Source organism: Pantherophis guttatus, chromosome 16 (genome assembly GCF_059756535.1).
Source record: "Pantherophis guttatus breed Tessera chromosome 16, ASM5975653v1, whole genome shotgun sequence".
Taxonomy (NCBI): Eukaryota; Metazoa; Chordata; class Lepidosauria; order Squamata; family Colubridae; genus Pantherophis; species Pantherophis guttatus.
The window spans coordinates 2333207-2344163 of record NC_142078.1 but is presented as its reverse complement, the minus strand read 5'-3'; the positions used below and the strand labels follow the sequence as shown (position 1 = coordinate 2344163).

The 10957-nt window shown below is 44.8% G+C and overlaps 2 protein-coding genes across 2 annotated transcripts; both read right to left on the bottom strand.

The window, feature by feature from the left end:
- Positions 1-1999: 1999 nt before the first annotated feature.
- On the bottom strand, positions 2000-6297 carry LOC148111704 (uncharacterized). The gene is made up of 2 exons (XM_087879798.1): positions 4569-6297; positions 2000-4339 (listed from the first exon to the last, which is right to left on the bottom strand). Exons 1-2 carry the CDS (start codon positions 4647-4649, stop codon positions 2870-2872), a joined length of 1551 nt encoding a protein of 516 aa, XP_087735924.1. The 5' UTR covers positions 4650-6297; the 3' UTR covers positions 2000-2869.
- A 2841-nt stretch (positions 6298-9138) lies between these two features.
- LOC148111703 (uncharacterized) lies at positions 9139-10465 on the bottom strand. Its single transcript, XM_087879916.1, has 2 exons — positions 10359-10465; positions 9139-9926 (listed from the first exon to the last, which is right to left on the bottom strand). Exons 1-2 carry the CDS (start codon positions 10463-10465, stop codon positions 9401-9403), a joined length of 633 nt encoding a protein of 210 aa, XP_087736042.1. The 3' UTR covers positions 9139-9400.
- Between the last annotated feature and the right edge of the window lie 492 nt (positions 10466-10957).

The following is a 10957-nucleotide window of genomic DNA, read 5'->3' as shown; positions in this document are numbered from 1 at the left end:
GTGTGGCTTGGTGGGCATGGCATGGCACAGTGGGGTGTGGCTTGATAGGCATGGCAGGGGAAGGATACTACAAAATCCCCATTTATTCCCTTATCAGCTTGGACTCGGGAGGCAGAGAATAGATGGGGGCGGGGCCAGTCAGAGGTGGTATTTACCGGTTCTCCAAACTACTCAAAAATTCCGCTACGGGTTCTCCAGAACTGGTCAGAACCTGCTGCAACCCACCTCTGATTCAGTGTCAGTAAACAAACGATGAAATGTTATATACACTGATTGCTTATGAAGTTTGAACAGCAGAAAACCTTGATTCTAGATAACATCCCACAAGAGACAAATTCATGGGTTGCATTAGTCCAGAGGAGCCAAAGTATCCAGTGCAGGATACTAATCTACATATAAGCGAAAACCACTCATGCATTAATCACGAAATCTCCAGAACCGTAAAGCCTACAAGCTTGAAATTTGCCACCTATGTTCCTCTTGGCTTCTAGGTGCTCACTAAGAAAGGATTTTTTGAAACGACCATCAGAGCATTAGTATTTCCTATATTATTATAACACGCTCTGATGCTAATTAGTTAGACGTTCAACTCCCCCTCCCAACTTGAAAATAACTCTGGAGGGAATGGGATAGCATAGGACAGGCTTCTGTGGGGAAAGCCTCATGGAGAGAAGCGGCTAGAAAGCCTGAGGGAGAGAAGGGGATAGGAAGGAGGGGATCTATGGGGCCAGCCTGAGGGAGAAAAGGGATAGGAGCAGATATATGGAGAAGCCTGAGGGAGAAAAGGGATAGGAGCCGATCTATGGGGAAGCCTGAGGGAGAGAAGGGGATAAGAGGAGATCTATGGGGAGGCCTGAGGGAGAGAAGGGGATAGGAGCAGATCTATGGGGAGGCCTGAGGGAGAAAAGGGGATAGGAAGGAGGGGATCTATGGGGCCAGCCTGAGGGAGAGAAGGGGAGAGGAGATGACAGGAGAGGCTTCTGGGGGGCCAGCCTGAGGGAGAGAAGGGGAAAGCATAGTAATGGGGGACTCTCGCTATCCTGACAACTGGGGAACACCTAGTCTCTGCACCTAGTGGGAGATCAAAGAGGTCCCCAATGGGTCTGATTCATTTGAAAAATTCTTATAACTGCCCATCTTTCAGTCAACTCAGTGCAGCTCCCAAAAACCGTTTTAAAAACAAAGAAAAACCTGTGGCCAATCCATGCCACCTTCTCCTTGTCTCATCTCCCAGCTCCTGGGGAAGAGCCAGGTGTTTAAGGCTAAAAGAGTGGAGGCTTTTTAAGAATATAGCTCATATTCTTAAGAGTCTTGGTAATACAGTGGTCTAAAGCACCCTGTTATTAACACAGCTGCCTGCAATTACTGCAGGTTCAAATCTTACCAGGCTCAAGATTGACTCAGCCTTCCATCTTTTCTAAGGTAGGTTAAATGAGGACCCAGTTTGTGGGGGCAATAAGCTGACTTTGTATAAATATACAAAAGTATGAAGGCTATTGCTTAACGCCTTGTAAGCCACTCTGAGTCTCCGGAGAAGGGCGGCATATAAATCAAATTTTAATATATATATATATATCACAAAGCTTCCTTGATCTTAGAGAGTTCCTTGTAGCGGTTTCTGCTGGAAGACAAGGGGACCATTCAGGGAATCCAACTGAGAGCTTCAGATGCTTGGGGATGGTCTTAATAGGTACCCACATTTGGGAAATCTACATAGATTATATCAAACAATGACAGGGAGAAGCTCTTTAACACCCAGAACAATAAAGGTCAAATGAGCCCTAGATTCAGCCACAGCACACTTGCTCCAATGAGGATCTGAGTGGGATGACCATTTAAAGGCAATTTATTAAGAGTATTGTAACAAAGAGATTTCCCTCAATGAAAAGAGGGAATCCAGGACAAAGAATCAGGTTTCATTTTATACTCCAAACAGTAGAAAAAGTACAAAACAACAGTTGATTGCTTAGAAGAAATCAGTGGATAGAAATCAATTTAATTTTTTTAAAAAATTTTTTTTATTGAAATCGGGTTTTTTATTTTTAGCAAATTCATTTCAATAAAATGCTTTTGATGTAAAAAATCTATCTAAAGGTCATTCTATATTTAAGATGTATTAACAATTTAGTTTATTCAGCATGAAATGGAGCTTAGTTATGAAGCATGAAGGGGTATTTTCTGCAATATTTAAATTTCTGGGAAACTCATTCAATGAATCCAAGTTCTGCAAACTGAGATAACATGCACTGTATTGATACATTCACACAATTTCACAGTAACCATGGGCCTTTTTGCTAGTGATTTATATAATAAATTAAATCGTGATTTAAATCAACCTGATTTAAATCAAATCCACCCTGGAAGAAATCACCTTGCTTAGTTACAGCTACATCAGAGACGTGGAAATTAACATCCCATATTACAATAATGAGCCTTGCATTAAAAGAACGTCCAGATGGGAAATGGCATCATGAGTCAGGAAAGTCTGTTGTGAAAAGGGACAATTTCAGCCAGTTGAAACCTCTCATATGTACAATTGAAAAAGTCCTTTATTATTCAGCCTGGGAAAGTCCCTTATTTGGCAGTTATTATTTACCCTTCTTAATATCTTCTTTATTCCACCCTCATATTGGAATTATTATAATTATCATGAATATCATTATTCTGATGCTTTGTATGTACACTGAGAGCTTAAGACAAATTCCTAGTGTGCCTATTCACACTTGGCCAGATTTAATACGCAATTCAATTCAATTCCTGAGATACACTCTGGGACTGAAGGTTTTTCACACTCATGTTTATAATTTTTCTCCCGCATGAATTGATGGAGGCCCCTACACTGAGTATAGCTCTTTCCACACTCCAGGCATTAATGTGGTTTTTCTCCAGAATGGATTTTTTGATGGAGTGAAAGTTTTCCTCTCTGACTGAAACTTTTTCCACACTCCAGACATTTATATGGTTTCTCCCATGAGTGGATTTTTTGATGTCTTTTAAGGTGTCCTCTCCGACTGAAACACTTTCCACATTCGAGGCATTTATGTGGTTTTTCTCCTGTGTGGACACTTTGGTGTCGACGGAGGCTACTACGCTCAATAAAGCTCTTTCCACACTCCAGGCATTTGTAGGGTTTTTCTCCTGAGTGGATTCTTTGATGTCCATCAAGGGTTCCTTTCTGACTGAAGCTCTTTCCACACTGCAGACATTTGTGTGGTTTTTCTCCTGTGTGAATCATTTTATGTCCATACAGTGTTCCTCTCCTACTGAAACACTTTCCACATTCCAGGCATTTATGTGGTTTTTCTCCTGTGTGGACTCTTTGATGTCGACGGAGGTGTCCACCCTCAGTAAAGCTCTTTCCACACTCCAGGCATTTGTAGGGTTTTTCTCCTGTGTGGATTCTTTGATGGCTATCAAGACTTCCCCTTTGACTGAAGCTCTTTCCACACTCCAGGCATATATTTGGCTTGTGGATTCTTAGATGTTTTTCAAGAATTTGAATTGTTTTGAAGGATTTTTCACATTCCCCACATTCAAACTCTTCTTGTAAATGGACTCTTTGATGTCTATAAAGATGTCCCCTCTGACTGAAGCTCTTTCCACACTCCAGGCATTTGTGAGGTTTTTCTACCGAGTGGATTATTAGATGCCTTTGAAGATGGTCGTTTCTTTTGAAGGATTTTTTACATTTTGGGCATTCATACTTTTTTTCTTCTGAATGGATTCTTTCATGTATATCGAAGTTACTCCAATGATGGAAGCTCTTTCCACACTCCAGGCATTTAAATGGTTTCTCTAATGAATGGATTCTTACATGTTTTTCAAGGATTTGAATTGTTTTGAAGGATTTTTCACATTGCCAGCATTGGTACTGGTTTTCTAAATGGAGTCTTTGATGTGAATGGAGATTTTCCCTTTGACGGAAGCTCTTTCCACACTCCAGGCATTTATGAGGTTTTTTTCCTGAGTGGATGCTAAGATGCCTTTGGAGATGATGATTTCTTTTGAAGGATTTTCCACATTCTGGGCATGGATATTCCTTTGCTTCCTCCCGGATCCTTCGGGGCTTTGGGGGTCTTCCGAAGGAGCCTCCGCCCTCCAGACCCATCTCGGGGTCTCCGCCCATTTCCTCCTCCCCGCATCGCCCTCCAGGCAGCCGCCTTTCCCGGGCTTCCCCTGGGCTCATCCCTCCTGTAGCCCCGGAGACCCGCGGCCTTTCCCCGCCGTCTCCCAGGGAAGCCGTGCCAGGACCGGTCAGGGCTGCTCTGCGGGGCCCGCTCTCCTCCTCCTCCTCCTGGGCGGCGCCTCTTTCCTGCATCCGCTGCCATCCTCCGTCCTCCTGCAGGGGAGAAAGAGAAGAGGGTCACGGCTGCCTCCCCTTCCCTGCAGGGGACGCCCAGGCCCAAGCCCCCGCCTCCCACAGGCCACCCAGGCATTCTCCAGGCGGACACGGCCCCCTCCCAGCCTCCCGTCTCCCTCCCCACCTGCCCCCCAGACTAGGCCTCGGGCTCCCAGCCCTCCGGAGAGACCCTCCCGGACTTCAACTCCCAGCATCCCCTGCGCCCAACCTGCATCAAACCGCCTCTTCTGTCGCCGATTCTGGCAGCTTCCTTCATTGCCCGTTTTATTTCCGGAAGTGGAGGCTTCATGCCCTTTTCTCCACTAGTTCCACCTCTTCCTTTGGAGGATCCGCCCCATGGAGTCCTCCTGCCAATCGCCGCCCTCCCCAGAGTGACCAATGGACGTCCGTGTTCATTCAATAACCCAGATGGTGTCTGCGCGGTGCCGAGGACGTGGAAGGGGGGCGGGGCTCCGCTTTAACTTTGGGGTCCGATCTCCCCCTCCCAGCCGCTCTGTATTGAGGCAGGCGGAGATCACAGGCTCTTCTGTGGCTGCGACCTTATAGCAGTCTATGAAGGGGATCCAGTGATTAAGGAACCGGGTTGAAAGCAAGAGAGCAGAGTTCAAGTTTGAATCAGCCCCCCTTTCTGTCTAGCCCACCTCACAGGGTTGTTGTTGGGAGAAAAGAGGAGGAAGGTGTCATCATTGGGAGAAGACCTTGTCTTCTTGCAGGCGTTCTCCTTTGTTTTGTTGCATATGTTCTCCACCTTATTTGTAAAAATAATAAAGGCAGGATCCCAATAAATACATAAACTCACTATGTCTGATGTTTTTAAATAGCAACTACATGGCCTCCATTTGATGCAGGAAAATTCTTGAACCTGGATGTAAAAATTCGGAATTCATGCACAAAAGGAGACCATCTCCAGTTAGAAAGGAGCTAAGGAGGAGAACCTCCTGCCAATGGTTCCTGCCGGTGAATTTCCTCATAGAAGTCAATAGCTCGTTGTTGGGAAAAAGGAAACGGGAAATCATGCAATTTTGACAGGATCCAAGTTGGTTTCTTCCTGGGTCTCTCTAACTGCTTTATCCCTCAACATTTGGAACTTGGCCAAAAGAGGCTCATGTGCCTTGGGGGCCATGTCTGCACTTAAGCAGAAATAATGGGGGGAGCTCACCTGGGATGATGGAACAAAACACAAAACAGCACGGCAACACAAAGGGAATGTGATGGGAAGTTGACCCGGAGCTACATTAATGTGTAGAGCTTCCTTTGGCAGAGGCAGTCTACATCCAAAGATCTGCATTTTGTGCAAAAAGATGAGAAATGGGCAGCTTGAGTGATTTGTCTGGTTGCCTCCTAAAGGCATTTGCTTGGCATTGGAATGAAAAGGTGGAGCAAGTGAAGTTTCATAGGGAACCTGCCATCTCTTAGGGAATTCTGAGGGCTTTATGACCTCATCCATGCAGGCTAAACTGCCAGTTACTGTCAGTTGTCAGAGTGAAGGTGCCTTCAAGAGGTTAGTCAGTCTTCAGAAGAGCTCCTGGACTCTGGGAAATCTTCCCTCTATTTGCAGCCAATTTATCAGAATTGCATTGCGAGAGTGAAAATGCCCATTTGGCCTCTTCTTAGGAAAGGGAAGCAGAGAGAAAATGAGAACACCCGGCTGTTTTTCCTGTTACTTTTAATTATTGGTTGATGAATTTGAATCATGTTTTAATCTCCAAACTCAGGCACCAAGTTTGGTGTGGAGCTGAAAAGGACTTGATTTCCTGAATTTGAAACTTTTACCTTTGCAAATGTGTTTCTTTGCCCACCTGAAAATACAGATCATCAGTTAATTCAAGCAAAGCAAAAACATTCATGTTTTTAAAGAGGGTACAGAAAGAAATGATACATGTATTCAGTGTCAGTAAACAAGTGATGAAATGTTGAATACATCGATTGCTTATGAAATTCGAACAACAGAAAACATTGATTCTAGATAACATTCCAAAAGGGACAAATTTATGGGTTGCATTAGTCTTTCGTAGCTGGGTTTGTGTCTTTCTTGAAAGTTGCACATGTATTCAAAGACTTTCAGAATACTTTTGTTCTCACATATCAAATAAAGAGCCTTAGTCCAGAAGGGAAAAACATGTATACTTAACCTGAAAAAAGAGGCAGACTGCCATGTTCAAAGGGCTAAATACAGGGGTGAAATCCACTTACCTTCGCTACCGGTTCGGGAACAAGAGCTTTTCACGCACGTGCGCTTCTTCTGTGCATGCACAGTTGGTAAAAAAAGGGACGTAATGACATCTCAGGGGTTCGGCAGAGCCGAGTGCTGCTGGCACTACCGGAAAGAATCGCGGGGGGGGGGATTTCACCGCTGGCTAAATATGTCATTTTAAATTCGTGATGAAGTGTAAAATGTGAGACAACAGCATCACACAGTCCGTTTAACTTGCTGTGAATTCACTTGCCTTCTTAGACTTTGCTCAGTCCTCTCCTCCTCTGCTCTAGGCCTTTTCCAAAGGGTTGTAATTGCTGGGGGAGGGGAGATGGTGGGGGGGAGGCTGGTTGCATAGAACATCTGTGAGCTGATGTTCAAAGTTATCCAGAGGAGCCAAAGTATCCAGTACAGGATACTAATCTATATATATATATATATATATAGCGAAAACCACTCACCACGAAATCTCCAGAACCGTAAAACCTACAAGCTTGAAATTTGCCACCTATGTTCCTCTTGGATTCTAGGTGCTCACTAAGAAAGGATTTTTCAAAACGACTATCAGAGCATTAGTATTTCCTATATTATTATAACATGCTCTGATGCCAATTAGTTAGACGTTCAACTCCCCTTCCCAACTTGAAAATAACTGGAAAGAAGGGGATAGGATAGGGGAGGCCTCTGCTGGCAAAGCCTCATGGAGAGAAGAGTCTAGAACGCCTGAGGGAGAGAAGGGGATAGGAGAGAGATCTATGGGGCCAGCCTGAGGGAGAGAAGGGGATAGGAGAGATATCTATGGGAAAGTCTGAGGGAGAGAAGGGGATAGGAGAGATATCTATGGGAAAGTCTGAGGGAGAGAAGGGGATAGGAGAGAGATCTATGGGGCCAGCCTGAGGGAGAGAAGGGGATAGGAGGAGATCTATGGGAAAGTCTGAGGGAGAGAAGGGGATAGGAGAGAGATCTATGGGGCCAGCCTGAGGGAGAGAAGGGGATAGGAGAGATATCTATGGGAAAGTCTGAGGGAGAGAAGGGGATAGGAGAGATATCTATGGGGCCAACCTGAGGGAGAGAAGGGGATAGGAGGAGATCTATGGGAAAGTCTGAGGGAGAGAAGGAGAGATGGGAGGATCCATGGGGAAGCCTGAGAGAGAGAAGGGGAGACAGGACGATATATGGGGAAGCCTGAGGGAGAGAAGGCAATAGGAGATATATCTATGGGGCCAAAGGAGAAGAAATTACTCTTTATATATTCATATATGATGGTTGTTGCATTTCACTATCACGACTCCATGATGATAAACCACATTGGAAATAGTTTTTGGAGACTGTGTCCTGCATACCTGGAAGAGAAGCCAGGACCCTCTGAGGGATGTTTCCAAGGGCAGGAAATTTGGGGGAACTTTTAATAAATTTGGAGAGCAGCCCAATCCCAATGACTGGGTGGCTTGCAAGAGAAAAATTAACAGATTAACAGAGTTGGAAGGGACCTTATAGGTCATCTAGTCCAACCCCCCGCACAAGCAGGAGACCCTACACCATTTCTGACAGATGGCAGCCCAGGCTCTTCTTTTTTTTTTATTGAAAAAGTTTTACAAATACATTTTCTCCCCAATTTCCCCCCCCAAACCCTCTCTAACCCCCCCAACTCTCCCTGACCCCCCCTAACCCTCCCCGCCCCCTAACCCTCCCCACCCTCAAGACTTCCACAGAATATAATCCAAATCAGAAACATATTTTATAGAACTTGAACCCCTCCACCCCCTATATATTTTTCACATCTTCACAATTCAATTATTCTATCACTATATAATACATTCAGTTAAAAGCTATCTGATATTTCCTAGTTTGATATTTATTCTGCACATAATCTATCCACTTTTTCCACTCCCATACATAAGTCTCTTGAGTTCGGTCTTTTAAATATGCTGAAATCTTCACCATCTCTGCAAAACTGGCCATCTTCAAAGTCCATTCCTCGATAGTGGGCAAAGCTTCATTTTTCCAGTATTTACCTATCAATAATCTCGCTGCTGTCACCATATACAATATCAACTTTACTTCCCCCAATGTAAAACCCTTAACTATACCCAATAAGAACAATTGTGGAGAAAACTGAATTTTTTTCAAATCCTCATGGCTAGAAGGGAGAAGGGCTCAGAGCTCCAAAGACCCCTCATCTGCAAATATTCCCCTTTATTGGTGTGTTCTGTGCCTTATTTGTAAAAATAAATAAATCCAGGATTCTAATAAATTCTCTATATGGATTCAATAACTGACAAATGTGCTTTTAAGAAGCAACTACATGGCCTCTATTTGATCCAGGAGAATTCTTGTTCTGAGAAAGAAGAAGAGGGAGTCAAGCTATTCTCCAAAGCCCCTGAGGGCAGGACAAAAGAAGCAACGGGTGGAAACTCATCAAGGAGAGAAACAACTGAGAAATGGCATCATGAGTCATGAAAGTCTGTTGTGAAAAGGTACAATAACCACTGAAATGAGCATTTCATTAAAAGAAAATTAACATGGGAAATGGCATGTCTCTTGTGAAAAGGTACAATTTAGACCAGTTGAAAAATCTAGCATGTACAATTGAAAAAGTCCTTTATTATTAGCCTGAGAAAGTCCCTTATTTGGCAGTTATTATTTACCCTTATTGTCTTCTTTACACATTTGGAGTAAAGATAAATAATTCCTCTTATTGGAATTATTATAATGATATTGAATATGCACTAGGTGAATTCCTAGTGTGTCTATTCACATTTGGCCAAATTAAATATACAATTCAATTCAATTCAATTCCCGAGATACACCGTGACTGAAAGTCTTCTCACACTCAGGTGTGTTTATCATTTTTCTCCCACGTGAATTCTTAGGTGTCGATTGAGGCTACTACGCTCAGTATAGCTCTTTCCACACTCCAGACATTTATGTGGTTTCTCTCCTGAGTGGATCCTTTGATGTATATAAAGATGTCCTCTCTGACTGAAACTCTTTCCACACTCCAGGCATTTATGTGGCTTCTCTCCTGAGTGGATTCTTTGATGTGTATAAAGATGTCCTCTGTGATTGAATCTCTTTCTACAATCAAGACATTTATGTGACTTTTCTCCTGTGTGAATTCTTTGATGTCCATACAGACTTCCTCTCCTACTGAAGCTCTTTCCACACTCCAGACATTTATTTGGTTTCTCTCCTGAGTGGATCCTTTGATGCATGTAAAGATTTCCTCTGTGATTGAATCTCTTTCCAGACTCCAGGCACTTATGAGGTTTCTCTCCTGTGTGGATAATTAGGTGGCTTTGAAGATTTCCTTTTCTTTTGAAGGTTTTTCGACATTCCGGACACTGATGTTCCTTTCCTCCCTCCTGGATCCTTCGGGGCTTTCAGGGTCTTCCGAAGAAACCTCCGCCCTCCAGGCCCGTCTCGGGGTCTCCGCCCATTTCCTCCTCCCCGCATCGCCCTCCAGGCAGCCACCTTTCCCGGGCTCCCCCTGGGCTCCTCCCTCCTGCAGCCCCAGAGGCGCCGGCCTTTCCCTGCGGTCTCCAGGAGAAGCCAAGCCCAACCTGCATCATCCTGGCTTCTCTGTCACCGATTCAGGCAGCTTCCCTCATTGCCCATTTTGTTTCCGGAAGTGGAGGCTTCATGCCCTTTTTTCTCTATAAGCTCCACCTCTTCCTTCCTGAGGGACCGCCCCAAGTTGTCTTCCTGCCAATCGACAAACTGCCCCAGAGAGACCAATCAACGTCCTTCTTCCACCAACCAGCAAGATGGCGCCTATGCAGTGTCGATAGTTGTTATGGTTACCAGCGGAGATGTGGGAGGCCCAGGCCCAGGCCCCCCCTCTCCTGCGGACTGGAAAGAGACTCTCCCGGACTGCGACTCCCAACATTCCCTGCGCCAAACTGCACCATCCGGGCTCCTCTTTCGCCGATTCAAGCCGCTTCCCTTGAAATTTGGGATCCAGTCTCCCCCCCACCCCACCCCCCAGCTCTGTATTGAGGCAGACGGAGATCAGGGGCTCCTCTGGGGCTGCGACCTTATAGTTTGGTCCATGGATTAAGGCACCGGGGTAGAAAGCAAGAGACCTGGAGTTCAAGCCCCTCTTTCGGTGCAGCCCACCTCACAGGGTTGTTGTTGGGGGAAGGGGCGCGTTGCGGGTTTCATTACTTCCTAGCTAACATCATAGTTGCTGGAAGGGTGTGGGGGCCTCAGGGAGCTAAAAAGTCCCCTCATTTCAACCCCGAGCTACAAATATTCTTTTATTTGTATCCCCCTGATTTGTAAAAATAAATGCAGGATTCTAATAAATAAGATCCTACAACTCGCAAATGTGTTTTTAAGAAACATCTATATAGCCTCCATTTCATCCAGGACAATTCTTGTTCCTAGGTAGAAGAACTAGG